This window comes from Pinus tabuliformis, chromosome 6 (assembly GCF_031772625.1).
Source record: "Pinus tabuliformis cultivar Carrire ecotype Pingquan chromosome 6, CPIR1, whole genome shotgun sequence".
In the NCBI taxonomy this organism is placed as follows: domain Eukaryota; kingdom Viridiplantae; phylum Streptophyta; class Pinopsida; order Pinales; family Pinaceae; genus Pinus; species Pinus tabuliformis.
In genome coordinates this window covers 1401422947-1401445227 of record NC_142292.1, presented here as the reverse complement: position 1 = coordinate 1401445227, position 22281 = coordinate 1401422947, and the positions used below count along the sequence as shown (strand labels likewise).

General features: G+C 38.9%; 1 protein-coding gene across 3 annotated transcripts in view; it reads left to right on the top strand.

Annotated features, from left to right (window-relative positions):
• The first annotated feature begins 9647 nt into the window (after nt 1–9647).
• The window catches only part of LOC149263897 (P-loop containing nucleoside triphosphate hydrolases superfamily protein), a 238444-nt gene continuing 225810 nt past the window's right edge, over nt 9648–22281 (top strand). For all 3 annotated transcript variants that reach the window (XM_089426807.1, XM_089426810.1, XM_089426803.1), the window contains exon 1: nt 9648–10423. In XM_089426807.1, coding sequence (XP_089282933.1) covers nt 9968–10423 — 456 coding nt within the window. In that variant the 5' untranslated portion in view covers nt 9648–9967. The remainder of the gene's footprint in view (nt 10424–22281) is intronic.

Sequence of the window (22281 nt, the reverse complement as noted above, 5' to 3'; positions counted from 1 at the left end):
ATGTCAAAAACATAATTACAGTCAAAAGAGATTCTGCAAAGGACAATTTCACCAGATGAAACTTTATAAACATGGCAAGTAATATGGTGAAAAAAAGTAGAATAATAATCCCAATAGAAAGTAGCACACAAAAATCTATCATTGTACCATTAACTTGTTAATTTGGTCGAACATATTAAATAATTTTCTTTTTTTTATACCCTTGGCATTACTTTCTTTTTCTATTAATCATATATAGGCAGGTAACCAAAAATATGTATGGTGGCCTCAACCTACCTGAGGGAAACCAGGTCTGTTGGCCACCAATCAACATCATATGCTGTCCAAAATTTAAATAGTTTGAGAATATCCATCCATGCTAAATATGCTATTGTATCTACTATATGTTTAATCATTCTACTATCAAAGTAAATGTTATCCAACCATATCATTATAGTAACAAAAAACATTACTTTTATCTAATCTACTTTCAGTCATCTGATGATTCAATAGGAGTCGGGTCCTTAGCACTCAACCCGGGCACTTCATTCTGCAGCAAGCTTTGAATTTGTTTCTCCATTCGGCCAAAATAGACATTCTGATGATATTGTTGCACCTGCACAACCTGAATCTCCCTTTGAATATCCTTTAAGCTTGGCCCCTCTTGTCGTGTTTGCGGTGGTTCTTCTAGGTCCCTGTTTATTATCATGGCCCTAGCCAACATGTTCTTCATCACCCAGTAAAGTTGGACTGTCTGTCTAAATAGCATTTTCCGGCCTCGGGTGTGTCCCAGATCTATGAGCAAGGGATCTCATTCCTCCATTGGAAGCGGTTTTGCCGCTGCCTTGGCATTTAGCTTTGTCTCCCATGTTGAAATTATGGCCTTAACCTGTGCTGGAGTTCCTCCATGGTATGCATGCATGAGGTTCTGCATGTTTTCCTCTCTAGTTTTCTTGCCCCTCTTCCACTCGGTCTTGTTGGTCGAGGCCACCGACGTTTTTTCCTTTTTATTTGTCTGTTTGCAAGCACGATGACCCCCTCGACTTTCATTCAAAATTTCTTCCAGTTACTACCACTCTCTAATTCTTTCCTTATCCCGAAGCAAGAGCTCCAGAGTCAAAATGAGAGGAAAATTGAATAAACATGTAAGAGTAGCACAAGAAAAAACATTATAACCAAACCATATGTCAATATTGGCCTCCATCCATTCCATGTGAAGTACCATTACAAGGGTTTGAGGGATGTGACACGAGTTCCCCTGAGTCCCTTCTCGTCTTTCCTTCAACCTCACTATGCGCAACAATAAGTGATACTTAACCCTCAACCACTTAATTCCCCCCCTGGAGCAGCTGACTCATTGGGTTCCAGGCTTAGGCGCAATGACAACCAAGTTGACAGACAAGTAGGGTTTGGGGTATTCAGGAAAAGGAATGCAAGAGGTTGACCCTATTATGACTGATATTACAAGCCCGCCGAGGTCTGGAACCCCAGCTCCTCCCTCTTACCCCTCTGGTCATTGAAACTACCCTGCAGCCCGACTTTAAATGAATTGGTTGAGAGAAAGGTGATGAACGTATCCATAACGCCCCCCCCTCCTGTCAGTCATACGACCCTCTACCCTGCCATGTCTCTAATTCCATCAGATTGAACTCGCAATGGTGTAATTACTAGTCGCACCGGGGTTCAAATTCCCCCACTCCCAATTATTGCCCCTCTGCTCCACAGGATTACCAAGAAGCCAATCTACGGTCGGTTGGTCAAGCTTTCCGATTTTGTGGTGCCCCAACACCCCGTTCCTATCCCACTGGGTCTGAAAGTCTCCCAAGAACTAGACTTAGCCAAACTAGGCATACATGCATGCATTGTGAATCTCATACCCCCCTCTCACTCCTCTCTGGCTCTGAAGATTGTCAGATGACCACAGGCCCTCAGGGGAGCCTCGACCCCTTCTTTGTCCCAGACTTCTGGTTTCAACGAGGGAAGGAGCAAATTTCACTACCAAGGAGCCAAGAGCTGCTCCTAACCCTCCATGGATCCTCTTATTCCCCAACAAGCTACCATACATTGTAGAAAGTAAAAAACCAGACATCAACAACAGAGAACTAAACCAAATTTCTTCCGAAACATTCGATACCACCACCATTCGTTGCCAGACCATCCTCCATTCTTGTAGCATTGATTCCATATCAAGACTGAGGTAGGCCTGAGTTACATACCAGTTTCCTTCCGAGGCGTTGAAGGCGTTTTCCTGGTGATGGTAGCAATCCCTCCTCCCATAGGCTAAGTCCTTCCCTCGGCTTCCAGTCTTGTCACCTGCTGCATATTTCCTCCTCCAACCTTGCATGCATGCACTAGATTCCTTCACCACGTTTCCTCCTTGATTTCATTTCAACCTTCCCTTTTGTGTTCCCGAGGCGATCGACACTTGCCTTTCTCTCCTGGTACCTCTTACACCGCGTGTTTGGGGTCCTTGGATGGGCCACCCACTAACCCTAGGCACTTGTCCCTTAAGCATGTCCACGATCCATCGCTGGATCTTGTTGGGTCCCTATAATACTAGTGATTACCCCATTACTATTGTAGTTGTATCCCTTATTAATATTGTTGTGCCCCTATTATCCCCATATTGTTATTACTGAGCCCCATAGAATCCCTCTATTGTTATTTTTGTGGCTTTATATTATTATTGTTAGGTCAGCTGGGTTATATTGTACTCCTTAGACTCCTATATATAGAAAGGAGGTTTTGTCATTTGAATCGTCCAAGAATTGTTCATTTATGTAATGTAAAGGAGGTTGCCCCCTCGAAGAGGCTGAATTCTAAGGCGTTGATCTATCCATTCTATATTTTTTTGAGCTATGAGCTAACTGAGTACCGAGACAAGAAAATAATTCTTTCCAAAAATTTCCAGTGAAAATGGGCTCTCTGTCACTTATAATAATCTTTGGGTTTCCATGTAGCTTTTGAATTGTCTCCATAAATGTAGTAGAAACTATACTGGCTTTAACTAGATGTGATAATGCACAAAAGTGTGCATACTTGGTAAGTCTATCAACTACTACCACGATGACACTCTTTCCCTCAGACTTGGGTAAACCTGTGATAAGATCCATTGAAACCTCCTCCCAACGTTGGCTTGGAATGGATAAAGGTAATGATAATAATTTGTTTTTAAAGTGAAACCACTTTGTATGAAAAAATCTTATTTGTGAGATTAAGAATTGTGTTAATTTACACTCACTCATTAATACAATGTATTATATGATAAACATGTGGCATAACTCTATCAATTATTGAAAAAATAACATATATCTAGTTTTAATATTAATATTAATGTTGGATTTGATATATAAAAACTTCTTATTGATGAGATAAGAGACTCCTAAAATGTGTAGGTTTCCCATACTAGGCTTCGTCGATGTGTAGGCTTCCTGTGAAGAGAGAGTGTGTGTGTTTGGGCGGGTGAGGCAGAGAGATAGAGGAGAGATGACGAGAGATATACATATAGATGATAGAGAGAGAGAGAGAGAGGCGGAGATGAGGGAGAGAGGGAGGGAGGTAGACACTAGATGGAGGGGGGAGAAAGAGGGAAGAGGAAAGAGACACACAAAGACAAATACATATATTATATAATACTATATAATATTGAACACTATTAACGTAGAGGAAGAGGAAATAAGGCTTTTACAATAGGTAAAATAAATTGGATTTAGAAAGCAATGAATATTTTGTTTTTTCACTAAAATATATGCATTGATTTCACTGTAAGCACAAAAGAATTATTGACAACGTGCATTGGTTTGTGTATTATAGTAATTAAACCATAAATAAAATACTTGAATTTTAATTTTAAATAAAATGTTCACTTACCTGAAATTTTTGCTTCTTAAAACCATAAACTATTTGTAATTGGCTACATTGTTAATATTCACATTTTATATCATTCAACATTGTTAGTCACTTTGCATTTAAATGAGGTAATAAAAACAACTACCATTGAAACTTACTTAGTGTTTAACACTCCATAAATCAGAGTGATTGACTTTGGAGATAGCTAATGTTAATATTGGAAACAAGGTGCAATTTTTTATGAGATAAAAAACCTTGATAATTTACACCCACTCATTATTACAAAGTACTATATGATAAACATGTGGCATAGTCCCATCTATCATTGAAAAAAATAACATATATCTAATTTTAAAGTTATTATTGGATTTGATATATAAAAAACTCTTATTGATGAGATAAGAGACCCCTAATTGCATCAAGAGGAAATAAATGTGTAGGATTCCCATATTAGGCTTGGCTGATGTGCAGACTTCACATAAACATAGAGCGTGTGTGTTTGGGTGGGTGAGATGGAGAGACAAACGAGAGGCGGAGGGAGATATAGATATAGATGGCAGGGGGGGGGGGGAGAGAGAGAGTATTATATAATATTGAACATTATTAACCATAAAGGCAGAGGAAGTGAGGATTTTACAAAAGGTAAAAGAAGTTGGATTTAGAAACCCATGAATATTTTGGTTTTTCACTGAAATAGATTCATTGATTTAGAGTAGTTGTTGATTCCTGATCCTATTTGATTGATGGCACTGAATGCATTGATTTATAATCTTATTTGATTGCTTGCAGCAGATGCATTGATTTAAGTGTAGATGTCAATTCCTAATCCTATTTGATTGATTGCACTAGATGCATTGGTTTCAATGTAGTTATTGATTTATAATCTTATTTGATTGTTTACATTAGATGTGTTGATTTCAATGTAGGTGTTGATTTATAATCTTATTTGATTGCTTGCACTAGATGCATTGATTTCAGTGTAAATGTTGATTTCTAATCCTATTTGATTGTTTACACTATATGCATTTATTTTAGTGTAGATGTTGATTTTTTATTTAATGTAACTAGATGTATGATCCAAACTTATACATGAACACAACAGAATACAAATATAAACATAAACGTAGAGATGTAGCAAGAATAAAACTTCATTTCATTAATATAAAAGAGCTGAAATATGCTTACATATAGAATGGAAATAAACTAGCTCGAGCAATGGTAGCTTATTTCTGAGAAGAGATGTGGCGGGTACATGTCTATGAATTGTGTTACAATGAGGCTCAAGGGCATTTTTATTATTTAACAACAAGGGAAAACCATAAACAACCAAAACACTAACCCTAGGAGATGAAACACGAAGAGTTTGTGGACCCCGTTGGGGTTAGTTGGGAAGCCAACTTCTCGGGGTCGTAACTTGGTCATATGATCTTTGTTTGGCGTGTACGATACCTAGTTGGAAAGATATCTCCAAGTACTACAAGATTTTCCATAGGACCTTTCCTATAGCTATGGGCTCGATGTAAACCTTAAAAAAACAACAACAACAACAACAACATCGCTTAAGGGGTGAAAACAACTCCAAAAGTTTAGCACCCGAAAAACTACAAAAAAACAAATGTTTCTATAATCAAGGAAACAAATCAAACTGAATGGAGGTCTAGGTGGAATAGGTGAGTAGCCACCAATATCCACCTAGATCAGTCCTCCCCCCAGGAATCAATGGTCCCCATTATGTGCAGAGCCTCCATGAGGTGAGGAAATTTCTATTGAACCTAGTCCCTGGCGAACCACTTGCCCTAGTGAAGGAGTTGGCATGCTTTGATAACTCAATATAGATGGATCCTCTGCTCACGAGTGTTTTTTATCTATGTGTCTATGATCATGTCAATTGTGTCTTGTTCAATGCAGCTTGGGTTGAGCTCTATTGGTGTCAACTGCTCAACAACGTTGAATGTGTTCAACAATGGGGAAAAGTATGGTCGCAATTGTTTCACATTGAAGACTAGGTGTAGGCCAAGGAACAATGGAATGTTGAGCTCGATTGTATTGTCCCTACATCCTTGGTAATGGTGTACAAACCATATCAGAGAAGGCGAAGTTTGTGATGGGGCCCAGCGAGGCACTCCTTTTGCAAATGTAACCAAACTTTGTCGCCCACTTAGAACTCGTGTGGCACCCGATGTTGATCATGACACTGCTTGTACTTAGCATTAGCTCGGTCCAATATGTCATTGACATGATGGCAGATGTGTTGAATGTGCTTAAGGAAATTGTTAGACCTGTCAGCTTCGGCCTGGACATGCGCCAAATTTTCTTGAGTAGTTGCAAGTGGTACGACCACGTCAATGGGACATAGTGGCAGGAATCTCAACCCCACCTGAAAGGGATTGTGGTTAGTTGAGTTATGGAGTGCTATATTGTAACTGTGTTGGACATAGGGGAGGCTTTCATCCCATGTGCATGGATGCTTCGAGTTGTACATCCTGTTGACGACCTTTGTTTGGCCATCAGTTTAGGGATGGAAGGTCGTGGACTTAGTGAGCTTGGTATCCAACATTGACCAGAGGCTTCGCTAAAATGTACTTAGGAACATGCTGTCCCGATTTGAGATAATGGATTGTGGGATCCCATACTGTACCCACACTCACTCAAAGAAGAGCTTAGCAGTGGCTTCTGTTGTGATACTCTTCTTGTGGGGTGACATAATGGCCATATTAGAGAATCTGTCGATGACCATGAAAACACAGTCGTTGCCATGCTTAGTAGAAAAGGAAGGCTTGACATGTAATCCATGGAGATGGCTTCCCAAGGCCGAATAAGAGTAGGTAGAGGAGTATATAAGCCTTGCTTTTTTATGGTTGGTTTGGAAATGACGCATGCAATGCATAATCTTATGTACTTCCCAACATCTTGTCGAAGGTTTCACTAATAAAAATACTTATGTAGCACTACCATTGTTTTCTCTACTCCGAAATGTCTAGCGACCTGACTATAGTGCGCCTCCAATATCATCTTGGCACGCTCTCTTGAAGGAAAACACAAATATCCTAGGTGGCATAACAGTGCACCATGGAGGTGAAAATCAGGAACTTCCTTACCTTCTAGGAGCATCTGGTATGTGTTGCCAAATTTTGGATTGCTCTTGTAAAGATGCGGCCACCCCGAAGTTTCATGTCCACAGAGTCTAGCACAGTGGTCAGAGCCATGACTGGTGGTCGGATGAGGCAGTCTGCAACATTATTGGTGTTTCCCTTCTTATACTTTGATGTTCAAATGGAACTGTAGCAGGTATGTGACCATTTCTGACGGCGATCGTTTTGCAACTTTCCTTGTGCCTGTATGAATTGTAGGGGCTCGTGGTTTGTGTGGATGATTGATTCCTTCCCCATAATGTAATGCTTCCATTGTTAGCAGGCCTGCACAATTGAATACATCTATTTTTCACAGGTGGGATAATTTTGGATTGTGTCTAAAAGGGTCTCACTGTGATATGCCACTGGATGCCCCTACTAAGTAAGAACTACACCAATAGCATAGTTGGAGGCATCTGTTGCCGGTATGGTAATGTGATCACTAGTGTAGAGTAGAGGCGACACTTCAACTCGACAAACGCCTTCTATTGGGATTTAGACCAAAAGAACTTTGCTTTTGCTCCACCACTAGTGACTTGACTCAAAGGCTAAGTGATATGAGAGAACCCCAACATGAACTTGCGGTAGAAATTGGTAACACCCAAAAAACTGTGGAGCTCTGTTAGAGTGGTTGGAGCCAACCAATTCCGAATAACTTGTATCTTCGTCGAGTCCACATGTACACCCCTCTCATCAATGTTGTACCCCTTATATTAAACCTGGGTCATACCAAAAGTGCATTCATCCAAATTGGCACACAATTTGTGTTGTCCTAGGGTTTGAAGGACCTATCGAATATGGTGGAGGTTCTCTTCCCAACTTTGGCTGAAGATCAGGATGTTGTCCAAATACACTACCACGAATGAGTTGGTGAAGGGGCGCAAGATGTCATCCATCAACCTCATCAAGCTTGCAAGAGCATTCATCAACCTGAAAGGCATGACCAGCCATTTGAAAAGGCCCTCCTTGAAATTGAAGGTAGTCTTCCAAACATCAGAGGGTTTGATTGGTACCTGAGGATAACTAGACTTCAAGCTAATCTTGATGAAATATTTGGTCCTGCTGAGCTGGTCTAGAAGGACATCAATCTGTGGGATTGGATACCTATTTCAAACAATGATCTTATTCAGCCCCTAATAGTTAATACAGAGTCTCCAGGTCCCATCCTTCTATTGTACCAACACAATCAGGCTACCACAAGGTGATGAACTTGGTTTGATGTGCCCCTTCTGCAACAACTCCTGAATCTGTCTCTTTATTTCATCGTTCTCCAAAACAAAGCGTCGATAGATGAACTCGTTGGGTAGAGGCGCGCCCGGGGTCAAATCAATGGAGTGCTTGGCCTGTAACAAACTCTATCACCTAAATAAACTGAGGTACTTGAGCAAATTTAAAATTAGAATGACCAGATTAATCTTAACCCATCTTAACCCTGGATCTATCAAGCGCCAACAAGGATCAAATCTCTCGAGGTGTAAACCTTTACTCAAGTTTGACACTCGAAAAAAGGTTTGCACCTCGAGAGGTTTGATCCCTCTCAATGCTAAATAGATTTGAAATTAAAATGAATGCAGGCTCATTTTATATTCAGACTTTATTAAACTTTTCATAAAATACTCTAACAATATATTAATTATGTAATCAAGATAATAACACTTCATTACATAGTAAATTCAATAAACAATATCTATTTGAAATACATTACAATATATTATTTAATAATTCTAATAACTCAAACATTTTCATTTTGATTTTAATATTTTTACATCCATAGATGTCTTTCTTATTGAACAATTGATAAATTAATCTTTCTTTTAATTAAAATTTATTTTATAATTATAAATGGGAAGTGTTGATTCTTGACATTAATGGATGAAATTTTAAATATAGTTATTTTGCATTTTTTTTTTCCAAAAGAATAGGTTTTTACATTTATTTAATAGAACTATAAAATTGTGTAGTCTTACTTATAAATGAAATAGTTTTTCACTAAAATAAGGTGATACCATTTCAAGTAAGATTGTGATTTTTTATTATTGAAAATACATTTTTGAATGTATAAATAGATTCAACTTAGAATTCTACAAATTAAAAAACTTAAACTCAAATTTTTAAAAATCTCTACCAAATTTTAATTTAAATTAACTAAAAAAAATATCTTTCATCTATTAATTAAAATAACCAGAAAAATTATTTCCCATTCCCATGATTACAATATATTTACGGAATTACTGTAAAAATTTGATTATTTTCTAATATAGTTTAAACCATTAATTCATAATTTTCTTTTAAACATTATTAATTAAAAATTAATACCAACCAACGCATATCCACCGTATTTGCTAATTAAAAATGTTGATCGTTTCCTAATAAAGTTTAAACCATTGATTCCTCAAAAAAAAAAATTAGACATTATAAATTAAAATAAATAAATAATACCAATCAATCCATATCAAGTGTATTTGCCGATATAATTATTGTATTTGTTAATTCAAAACTCCCCATAAATCATGATCCCTCTACCCACTACAAAATAAATTTATTTTAAAATTATAAAAAACATAAATTCATTTAAAAATAATAAAAGAAAGTCAAAAACATAAATTCATTTCTGTATCGACACCCGTCAAGACTTCTTTCAATCACCAAATGCACAAGTTACTATACTATTTCCACACAATGTATAAATATCGGTGGGTGGGATGATTCCGACCCCTTGATTTTGCTTCAGTAGGAATCGAACCTGAGACCAATGTGAGGGAGCTGATCATATCAAATGACCGTGTAATCTGTTTCTGGCAATTTTTGGCGGGGAAAAGCCTTCGAAGGAAAATTCCAATTTTACTGTTATTATTACACTAGAACAGCCCTCACTGTCCGACCAGGTCGACATCTGACGGTGGAGACTAGGGGTCTTAACTAATTGCCATTTAGTCAGTTATTGTTGGTAATCACAACTGAGTGAAATGGAGGGTTAGTTGCAGATCCGCTTAAACGAACTTCTTCCCATGGCGGGCTTCAAAACCCTCGTTGGATTTCTGGACGAAAAAGCAGCGGCAAAAATAAAGGCCCAGGCAAATACGAATCCTCCCAAAGCCGGAGGTATGAGTAATTGCGACCGCAGTCCGGAACGTCCTCCTCCTGGCTCTGGGGTCGAATCTGTGGGGAAGCCGCCGGGGAAGAGAGTGCGCATGAAACAATCCAGCTTTGAAGTGATCAACAAGGACGGAAAATTGGTGTTGGAAGTCTCGGCTGCAGGCAAAGTCTCCGATGAAGATAAGCTCGATAATCCCGAACCAATTCAAGAGAGTCTCGGCAAGAGGAAAAGGCCAGTACGTCAGTGTGTTGAATCCCGGCGAGTTAAGAGCAAAACCTACGAGGATGACACAGACGTGGAAATAAACGACAGTAAAACAGAAGCTAAGCGCAAGCTCAAGCAGAGTGCGGCTTCTTCTTCTAAAGAGGTCAGTGTGTTTCTCTTTTTTATGAAGTCTATGTTTCGCGGCTTAATTCGCTTGCCTTCTTGCATGTATCTAATGTTTCCGATAGAATTTCGTTAAATGAAAACATTGCATTGTAAATTCTAAAGGTAATGATCAACTACTGCAAGAAAGAAGGAATTATGGAGAGTTTCAATCAAATGAAAGTAATGAACTGTAAATTTCAAAGAGAATGATTGGCTACTGTAAGAAAGACTGGAAATATGCAGAGTTTTAGTCAAATTTCTCAATGTCTGTCCCGTCAAGCCTGTTCATTTTCTTGCAAGTCCGTGCAATTTTGCTACTTATTTTGCCTGGACTTGGTGCATTTTCGTATCAATCAGATGTTTCCGAGAGTATTTCATTAAATATTTGTAGAGATTAAACTGAAACCAATGTATTATAAATTAGAAGGTTATGATTGACGACTATAAGAAAGCAGAAAAAACTGAGTTTTGGTCAATTTTATTTAATGAATTGCTTGACACCGTCCAGTTCAAAGCATCAGGTATGTTAACTTATATTTACTCTAATGTCACACTATTGAATAATTTTACTCTAGTATCATTCTGCATTGAATAATGGCTCATAGTAGGCGTAGACTGTGATGTTAGTGATCCTAGGGAGAGGTTAAGTGGGACTCACAATGGGATCGTAGCAATTGCGGCTTGCTATTTGATGCTTTGTAGGAAGTTTTTTCACTTTTGGTTTTTTCGAACTTCATCTCAACCCATATTATAAATAGAAATAATATATTATTGGGGCTTAAAAATACCAGAGACAAAATCAATTTTGATTAGAGTAGTTTTTGACATAGTAGCATTGTTCCTACATTCTGAAGTGAACATACCATGATTTAATGTTTGAACTACATAAACATGGACACATGGCAGATACCATATGTCAGCATGGCTTGAAATTACCAAAGGCAAAGGCCATATTGATTAGAATAGTTTTCAATATAGTAGCATTTTTCCTACGTTATGAAGGGAAACTACCACGGCTTAATGCTCAAACTACATAAACATGGACACAAGGCAAGATGGTATTTTTTCAAGTTACGAAGCCTGAGAAAACTACTCAGTACTGCCTATTGTTTTGAGGATAGTATCAAAGGTAAACCCTAGAATCTTCAAGGCAAAGGCCTATCAACAACAGGGCTTGAAGCCATTACAACAATAAACTTGATATGAGCTCAACATGTCACTGTGGAAATTGAATGCGGGTAGGGAGGTGAAATAGTATATGTTTGTTGAAAATCAAGCAGTCCTTTAGCATGCACAAGTTCTTATAAGTTAGGATGGGTTCTTAAAAGGTTAGGACAAGTTCATGCAGCAGTTTAACTCATGTGTATAGTTGGAGGCTCAGTTGTTTTATGTTTGTCTCCTAGTGTGAGTTAGAGGTGGAAAAGGACAAGTGACAGTCTCAAAGGTTATTTGTGGCTAGGACGAGTTACATGTGTTAGACTCAGTTAACTAGCCAATCACAAGTTGGAGTTCCAAAAATAAATTTGCCAGATATAGATGGGTCAAATTACTTAGAAGGAGGTCAAATTGTATTGTGTGAGCACAAGGTTGTGAGACAAGACAATAGAGAGCATGATTTTGTGTGTGTGACCTAGCATAGCTAGGAAGAGCATGAAGGAGAGGCTTATATCAAGTGTTTGGCAGAGGAAATTCTTGTTGGTATGCACTAGGAAATAGGAGGAAATTTCTAGGGCCAGCTCAAGGATTTAGGAGCTAAGGACATGGTTCTTGCAAGAAGGGTCCCTACTAAGAATTAGTAGGGAGAACAAGCTTGTTCTTTAGAGAAACAATTTGCTTTGTGATAATTCTGTTTGCTCAAACTTTGTCTATAAAATTTCTATAGCTAGCAGAGGGTTTTCCTAGTTGGGTTCCCTAGAAAATATTGCATTGTTTTGCTATCATGTCATTGTGTTTAATTTGTTCTATTCCTCTGCAAAAGAGTAGAGAAATTCTGTGTCTTGGTGATACAAATTAGTTTCAGATTTGTTCATACAAGCAGTAGCGTAATTTCAAGGAAATTCTACAATGTCAGCATGGCTTGAAAATACTTGAGGCAAAAACAAATTTGATTAGAGTATTTTCACCTTAGTAGCATTTTTCCCACATTTTGGAGTGAACATACCATGAATTAATGCTCAAACCATATAAACATGGGCACACGGCAAGATAGTTACACTGTTACACTTATTTGTCGATAACATCAAAACTGCTAGTAATAAAGAAAGGCGGGATGCTTAGTTGGTAAGACATCCATTTGAGGGCTTGCACCTTGATGCTGCTCACTTTTGTTTCCTTTGAACTTTATTGAAATCCAAGGTTTTTATAGATACATGGATAGGGCTTGCACCTTGATGCTGTTCACTTTTGTTTCCTTTGAACTTTATTGAAATCCAAGGTTTTTATAGATACATGGATATATCAGTACGACTTGAAAATACCAAGGCAAAGGTAAAATTGATTAGATTAGCTTTCAACATAGCTGCATTTTGGCGACATTTTGAAGTGAACATCCCATGATTTATGTTGATTTTTGTAGCATTGGGGGTATCCCTGCATTCCAAAAGACCAAGGCAAAGGTAAAATTGATTAGAGTAGCTTTCAACATAGCTGCATTTTGGCGACATTTTGAAGTGAACATACCGTGATTTATGTTGATTTTTGTAGTGAACATACCGTGATTTATGTTGATTTTTGTAGCATTGGGGGTATCTCTGCATTCCAAAAGGCCTCCCAAGTCGGCCAAAGAAAATTATGGAAATGAAAAAATAAAATTTGTATTTTTTGGGCTTTAGGTAGGCCCCAAATGGTCAAGTTGGCCCCACCATGAATGGGTGTGACTTTTGGTCAAAAATCTCCCATTTGACCTAGTATAAAATAACAGGTTGACCTCCTCCTTTGAACCAATTTGAAGTATGACATATCTCTTCTATTTCTGATACTGAGTTTTGACCTGCTAACTTTGACTGAGAATCAGACTAACTTTCACTGAGATTCTGTCCACGTTTTACTGTAGAGAATTTGGATTTTGAACACAAAATTGAAGGACAATCAACTATAGTTGACTAAAGGTTTGAGCTTGACCTTAGGTCGGATTTGTGATCTTTGACCAATGTTGAATTCTCTATTCTTTGGAGGTTTGACCAACATTGACTAGTTGGTATTTGACATGGTTTGATTAGTATCTTGGACTTGGATTTGTGGCACAAATTCATAGAATACTTTTGGAATTGTAAATTTTTGTTGAAGAACAAATTTCTCCTAGAAGAAGAGTTGCTGGGTTTTTCCCAAGGTTGTGTTTTTCCAGGGTATATTTGTTGTCTCTATAGTGCACGGTTGTCTCCTTATGATCCTACTGTTTTTCTTTGCATTAGTGTAGATATTTTCTGTGTATAATTGCTTAATGATGTAAATGACATAAGATAAATTGATTGGCAATCTTTAGGAAGTAATTATTAGATCAGAAAATCAGATTCTATTATTAATTCTCTTAGAAAACTCAACATGGAATCAAAATTTTGTTGAAAGAGCAGCCATCAATTTCAACTCTTGGAATACTAGAATACTTACTTTGGAAGAGAATGAACTTCAGGATCATGTGGATTGTGTCATTTGAGAGCCAGAGGGAGCTGAAGAGAGCCAAATATAAGAACAATGAAGCTAAGGCCAAGAGAATCTTGGTGGATTCCATAAAATATCACTTGATTCCTCATGTAGCTCAATTAAATATCGCCAAGGCAGTATCTGATGCTTTGGTGAAATTGTATGCAAGCAACAATACCAATATGGTGAAATTGTATGCAAGCAACAATATCAATAGGAAGTTAGCCTTGAAAATTTGTCTCCGTAATATCACAATGACTAAATCAGATTTTGTTGTCTTGTATCTTATGAATATCTCACAATTTAGAGACGATCTTGTAGCCATTGGAGACACACTTGTTTCAATTACTCTCAATGGATTTCCTCCCTCATGGGAGCCATTTATTCAAGGAATCTGTGCATGATCAAAACTACCCGCATTTGATGAGCTATTGACTGATTGTGTTCAAGAAGAATGAAGATTATTGTCCAGAAATAACTCACAAACTCCAGAATGAAGAAACACAAGCCCTTGCAATTCGTACTAGAAAAGGAAAGGGAAGAAGGAAATTTGGAAAATTTGACAAAAATGAATTTGGAAGATTTTGCAAAAAGAATTTAGGTAGAAGACTTGCTCCTTCTCAAGATAAGAAGAAGAAGGACATGTCAAAAGTGAAGTGTTTCTCTTATCAAAATTTTGGACACTATGCATCCAGTTGTCTTGAAAGAAAAAGGAAGGAATAGTAGCATGCATCAATTGCCAATTTTGATAATGATGATGATGAGCAACCACCTGAAAAGAAGTCAAAAGATTTTTTCCTTTAGATTTGTCAAGGAATTGACAAATCCCTTCAATTCTCAACTGTTTCTTCTTAAATTAAAAGATAAGTATTCCTCACCCTTGATTATTATTATTTTCAGCCTCTTGTCTTTTCATTTTTGACAAATTGACAAATCCCTTCAATTCTCAACTGTTTCTTCTTAAATTAAAAGATGAGGATTCTTCTCACCCTTGATTATTATTATTTTCAGTCTCTTGTCTTTTCATTTTTGACAAATTCACGTAAAAACAGGCCCATTGCGAAGATTTCCATTTCATAGGTGGCAGCATCAAGAAGTACAAGGTAAGGTTGTGATAGGGGTTTTCCTATTTTCCTAGTAAGAGGGAGTCGACTATGAGAAGATTTTTGCTACCATCGTAGATGGTCATATTCTTAAGAATGTTTGGAAGAAATTGTACAGATATAAGGTAAGGTTGTGACAAGAGGGTTTTCCTAGGCCCATTGCTAAGATTTCCATTTCATAGGTGGCAGCATCAAGAAGTAGTAAGGTTGTGACAGGAGGGTTTTCCTATTTTCTTAGTAAGAGGGAGTGGACTATAGTCTATGAGAAGATTTTTGCTACCATCGTAGATGGTCATATTCTTAAGAATGTTTGGAAGAAATTGCACAGATTAACATTTAGGACCATGTCTGACAATAGGAGGAGCTTCCAGTTCCAAGGGAACTGATAGTCGAGCAAAGTGGAAGGAGCAGTCTTCCAAGAAGATGTCATGGGATTGAGATTGCCAGACTAGGTGCTCAAAGAAAGAAGGTCTCTAGGAGCAGTGTGTCTTCCCAGAGGAGACCATAGACTTGTTTACGCAATAAAGGGAGCAACAACAGAGGGACTTGCTTACAACTTCAACAGAAGGACTTGCTTGCATGACAGAGGGAGCAATAGTGGCAAGAGGGTTTACTTACATGATAGAGGGAGTAATAGTGGCAAGAGGATTTACTTATGTGACAGTGGGAGCAATCAAGACTACCACAAGAAAACCTGCTTCAGTGTCAGAGGGAGTTTTGCCTCAGAGATTAAAATGAAGGATTTTGGCAGATACACTATTTCTTTGGGTTGGGAATTCAAATTTGGTGAATCCCATGATGCACATGCAATTGATTGGATTTGTGATGTACCTAGTTAACGCTAGGTTAGATATTTGCTCTACAGTGAACATCTTAAACTAGTTGAGTCGAGGCATGTATAGTGGATGACAACAAAGCATGTGGTACCTATGTTGTACAATTGGATGTGGTTTGAGATATGTCTCACAAAGTGAAGTGAGTCTTTGTAGGAATATCACAAGTCATGAAGTAGTATGGCTTCGGAAGCAAGAAAGACATGGTTGGGTCATGTCATCCGAGACATTATGAAAAGAGGAGCAGTAGAGCTCCAATACATATCCACAAATGAATAGATTGTGGTCAAAGCCGAGCTTAGTATGATGCTGAATGTCTCTCATTAGAAGGGATTGATGAGGTCTTTGCAGGATTGGGCTTATGATATCTTGAAGCCATAAAGGACTTTGACCAAGGGGCAGTGTTATTAGGATCAGACTGAATTGGTCTGAATTGAATGGTCCGACTGTTTTGAGGCAAAAATTGATTTGGACCAATGACTCGAACCATTTTTGGTTGGTTTGATATTGAACAACTTGGTTTTGTAACGGGACCGACTGATTTGGCACTGAATCACCATTTTCACTAAACTTGCTAGTTTGATACTGGTTTGGTAAAGCCACATAGAATGCAACAAGTGAGGTTTGTTTGTTTATTTTCTTTTAATTTTTGCCTTTAGTTGGGCACTAGCCCAAAATAGGTGCCTAATATTCAAGCCTATGGCCCTACTATTGCTATGTAATTCAAGGTAACTTTAATTTCTTAAAGTAAAAGTGATATTCTTTTTAATCTTTCATTTTTATCCTTTTAATTAAATTTTTAAGATGACCATGAAATGAATCAGGATGTTTGAGAGAGGTTTCGACCTCTTTGGATTTCATATGGAGGGTAGAATTTTAGATCTCACTCCAAATCCAACAGACTTAATAGTTCTTCAAGATTTCATGATTTAGGGGATTGCAATGTTTGCATTTGATTTTGTCGTGTATGAGGGTATCGAACTAGCATTTAATTAAGAGCACCAAGCCCTCTATGTACCTTGATGTTAGTGACGTTGGGTTTTCAATATACAATTCAACAATAGCACAACTAAGCATACAAGAGGAGAGAAAATGTTTGCTAGAAAGGTATGATTAACAATAGGAGCAACAAACCTTTAAATATCTCTAAGTTGAAGCTTTAATGCAAAATTAGGGTTTTTGCAGCCCTATAATTGCTTAGGGTTGATGATGTCAACGAAGGGAAGCACTTTCAACCATGCAAATTGCTATATTTTGATGTTTCAAGGTTTGACAAAGTGGAATGACTTCCAAATAGCGCAATGCTCATGTCATATTTGAATTCTGCCTGAAACACTTACCCTAGCAGCTTGCCTGCAAGGGCCAAGATTTTAGGAGAGAGAGAAAAAGGTAAAGTTTTATGGTTTTGATCACCAATATGGATGCCAATGTTTTCTATCTACTTGGATGATGGAGTCTTAGGGATTTTGAGCATGGAAATATCAAACCCCAACCCTTAGGTTTTCATTTGCTAACCCTAATTATCACTTTATGAATGGATAAATTTACTAGAGAAAGGCATTCTAGGAGGTTCTCTAGGGAAGTACAAGGATATGAAATTAAAGCATGCAAAATTGCCAAGCATTTCATATAAACATAATCATTTAGACATAGAAAACAGAAACCCTAGCAATATTCATTACATGTAATAATCATGAAATTTATTCAACAAAAAGTACTTACAAGATATCCAAGAATAAGCCTTATTTATTCCAAAATGACATTTCCACAAGAAGCACAGTCTCCAATAGCCAAATATCCACAAAAGATCACATCTCCACAAAGTAGCAAAGTTACAATAGCTAGGTCGAAATCTCCAAGAGAGGTCGAGTTGTCCACAAGTGATGATGAACTAAATGAAATAGGTGACTTTCTATTTATATGAGGTCTTTTTTTTTTAATTTCTAACTAAATGCCATGAAGTTTGATTTTGAGTGAACAAAAAATGAATTAGGGTCATAAGCCAACCCACTAGCTTTACAACTAAATATGCCTAGATATGCCTACACATGTGAGCTGTAGACCCAAAAAGGTGATGATGTCATTCCTCTTAGGGCTCCAAATGATTCATCAAGCCAAAGTCAAGGCTGAAAATGTCTCCAAGCATCATGTGTTGAAAAGTGTAACTAGGTTTTGTCTTCATAATGACATGTAATTGTGACTTTTGTAAATGATGTAAAGAAGAAAATAAAATTATTTTGTGAGGCTTGCTTCATGGGTTTCATGAGCAAGATATTTTATTTATTAGTGGCTTCCATTGAGAACCTTAGGATTTACATTAGAGTCAAAGAGTCAATGTCATGTATGAAGAGCTCTTCTTGAGCATGTGTCAAATATATATGTCTATAAAGCCCTCCAATGACAAGCACAAGTCCCTCTCTTGAAGGCGGCCTCCAAATGAAGTGAAGAATTCATGTCGGCTCTCCAAATAAAGACATACTTATTTAGATGAACATGTCGGCTTATTTATAGGACGGACTACTATATATACAAGGGCAGGCTCTTCGCATTATACACAGAAAAATCCAAGAATATCTCGGAGATTTTCGAATGTTAATTACAGTTAGAAGTTTAGATGCCTCTTTGTGGTTTCAAAAGGGTAGTGGCTGTGAAGATAAGTTCGGATCACTCTCTGAAATTCGGTAATCCATTGCAGTAACAAGTTGAGAAGTTACAGTGACAAGTTCAAGAAGAAGCTTAGATAAGAATGCACATAATCTCAGTATAATTGCAGAAGATTACAATGCGGATTGAAGCAGAGAAAGGTAGATGAAATTTCGGTGAGACTACAATAATGTCTCCTCACTGTCTTAGCATTGTATCATAGCAAAGGCCCTGGCATACTCTTTATCTCACACCTAAGAAAAGATCGTTGACACTAAGGAAGAAGGTCACAAGCATGTGACTAGGTCTCGGGGTTATTGCATGCAGAAGGTCTTGCTGTCACTGTGATTCGGTACCACCGTTGAAGGAGAGTAGAAGGCATAGAGAGAATAAATGGGAAAGGAGGAAGAGGACTTGTGTCTTGGTCTTGGAGAGGCTGATAGGTCAAGGGTCTTGGTCTTGGTATTCGTCAATTGGAATCTCTATAAGAAGAATTTGTGGGTTTTCTTCTCAAAGAGTGAGAGGTTTTGGCCTTGGCTGATAGCCTACATTTTGTGTCTCTTGTCTATTTATGTTCATGTATTTGTTACTGTTTGATGAATAAGAACACTAATAATCTAAGAAGAAGAAGAATCTAATCTAACGAAGTAAAAAGCATTCACAAGCAGTCACTAATAGAAGATAAATCACCTAATGCTAATGCCCTAGATTTCTCAACACGGTATTAGAGCTAAGGTGTCAAAGTCAAGAAATGATCCGGATTTAAACAGGAACGCAACAAATTACAGAGATAACCATATACACAAAGATGCAGCGGAAATAATACTTCATTTCATTAATGGAAAATACTGAAATATGCTTACAACCAGAAGTGGAAATAAACCAGCTAGGGTGATGGTAGCTTATCTCTGAGAAGAGATGTGGTGGCTACATGCCTCTGAACTGTTTTGAATTGTATTACAATGAGGCTTGAATGCCTATTTATTGTTGAGAAACAATGGAAAACCCTTCACATCCCGAAACCTAACCCTAGAAGATGAAACGCCAAATTGTGGGCCCCGTTTGGGTAAATTGGTACATCAATTTCCCGGGGTCGTAACTTTGGCATACGATCTTCGTTTGACGCGTACGATAGCTCGTTAGAAAGATCTATCCGAGTACTACCACTTTGGGAGGCAACATGGGTCCATGGACCCATGTTGCCCCAGATTCCCAAAAAAACGTCGTTTAGGGCCTCAAAACGGCTTCAGGACCCGAAAAACTGCTAAAAATAGTAAACTGTGCTACAATTTAGGAAACTAAAAAGACTGAAAGAGACAGTTGTGGGGGTCCAAATGGGTTGGTGGGTGGCCACCAACATCCACCTGGATCATTCCTCCCCCCTTAGGAAGCAATGGTCCCCATTGCGTTGAGTTCCTCCCTGAGATGAGGAAGCTTCTGTTGAGTTGGTTCTCTGGTGAGCTGTTTTGCAATCTCTGATGTGTCCAGAAATGGTGGAAAGCATGGTTGACGATGGTCCACATTGAATACTCGGTGCAAGCGAAGGAATGGAGGAATGTTGTGCTTCAAAGCATTGTTGCCCATAGCCTTGGTACTGCTGTGAGGACCCTGTCAGAGTGGTTGGAGCTTCTGATGGGCTCTTGTAAGGCGTTCTTTCTGCAGATGTAACCAAACTTTGTTGCCCACATGAAACTTATGTGGTACCCCTGTGGGTGAGGAGAAGTTGTTCTTGTGTTCTGTCATGACCGTATCCCTTTGTTGCTGCTGCTGCGTGGAGGAACCCTTTGCAGGGGTCATGGATGTAGCAACGATCTTCCCCTTATTTTGGGAGTGAACCAGACAGATGAATTTCCTGGTCTGTGATATGAGCTTGCTGCCTTTCTTGGTAGTGATCAAGGATGTGGCAGTAGGTGGGGCTACCTGCGGTATCCTGTATAATGAATTATTCAAAGAAATAATGACAGCACGAGGCCTAGACTCATACACAGCATGTCGCCTCCACAAGTATGGTTGGCCTAATAGTACATCACAAACATCCAGAGGTGTAACATCACACAATACCTCGTCTGTGAAGGGCTTGATGCTGTAGGGGAGGCGACACTGCTGGTGAACTTTGAGATCTCGTCCTTCATGAAGCCACCTGATACTGTACGGCTGTGGGTGTGGTGTAGTCGGTAGGCCCAACCGCTTCACGACCTCTGCTGAAACGAGGTTCTTTTGGCTATCACTATCGATAATGAATTGTAGCGGCGAACCCTTCACCCACATCTGTGAGTGGAAAAGACGCTCCCCTTCCTCTGGATTTTCAGGCTCATCTTTCTGGATCTTGGCGGTGGCAACAGTGGCACTGGGATCCGCATCAATGATCTGCTTCCCTTTGCCATTCCCCTTGTCGGGTTCTGGCTCAGGATCAGAACATGCATCTGATTCAGAAGCCTTCAACTCAGCCACCAGCGACTGCTTGGTCCGACACTCACTTGTGTTATGAGTGGGACTCTTGTGGAACTCACACCACTTTCCTGTGTCCTTCTCCGGCTTCGTGGTGTTGTTCTTTTCTTGCGGCTTCGACGGGTTGTCCTCGGTCACCCCACCTTGGCTTTGTCCTTTGGGCTTCGGATTTGCAGATCCAAAGTCTCGCTTCTTTTGTTTGAACTTTTGCTCGATTTTGACAGCGTATCGGTATGTTGTGCCGAGTGAGGGGATGTTCAAGAACCCCATCTCTTCCTGGATGTATCTGTGTAGGCAGCCGCGGTATTTGAGTACCAGATGCAGCTCAGAATCTTTGATACCCAACTGTGTGCGAAGGGTATGAAAAATGTTTGTGAACTCCGGCACATCTTGGTCTCGTCCCTGCCGCAATGTGGTCCATTTGATGTATTTGTCCTCGTAGCTTCCGACAGGGTAGTACTGCTCCTTGATGGCATCCCGGAAGTCATTCCAAGTGGGTGCGGCTGAAAATAGTGAGCCTGTACTTTCATCCTTCTGCTCGCAGTAGGTTTCCCACCAGTCCTTGACGTGGGGGGCTGCTTTGAGAAGAGCGAAAACAATCTTTTCCCGACTTGAAAATTCGTGAACAGAAAAATACCCATCTAGCAGATTTAACCATTTATCTACGGCATCTGTGTCTATTTGACCCTCGAAGATGGGGATTTCAAAATTAACTTGTACCTTAAATGGTGTGGCGTTTCCAGAGTCGCTGTTGGAAGTCGATGCGTCGCCTCTGGGTAGCCGTTGAAGGATCTGCGCAAAGCTATCCATCATCGCGTTCCTTTGCCGCTCGAGCGCTTCTTCGAGCAAGATTTTGATAGGATCTCCTGCGCCCTCGTCTTTCTTCTCATCCGCCATGGGAGGCCGTCGGGATTTGCGAGGCTGGTCTTGCAAAGGTTCGACCAGTTCAAGCCCTAACTCCTTATATCCCGACCTCGTTGGGGACATGCAAAGAAAAACAGAGAAAAAGCAGACCGCTTTGATACCACTGATCCAGATTTAAACAGGAATGCAATAGATTACAGAGATAACCATAAATACAGAGATGCAATAACCATAAACGCAGAGATGCAGCGGAAATAATACTTCATTTCATTAATGGAAAATACTGAAATATGCTTACAACCAGAAGTGGAAATAAACCAGCTAGG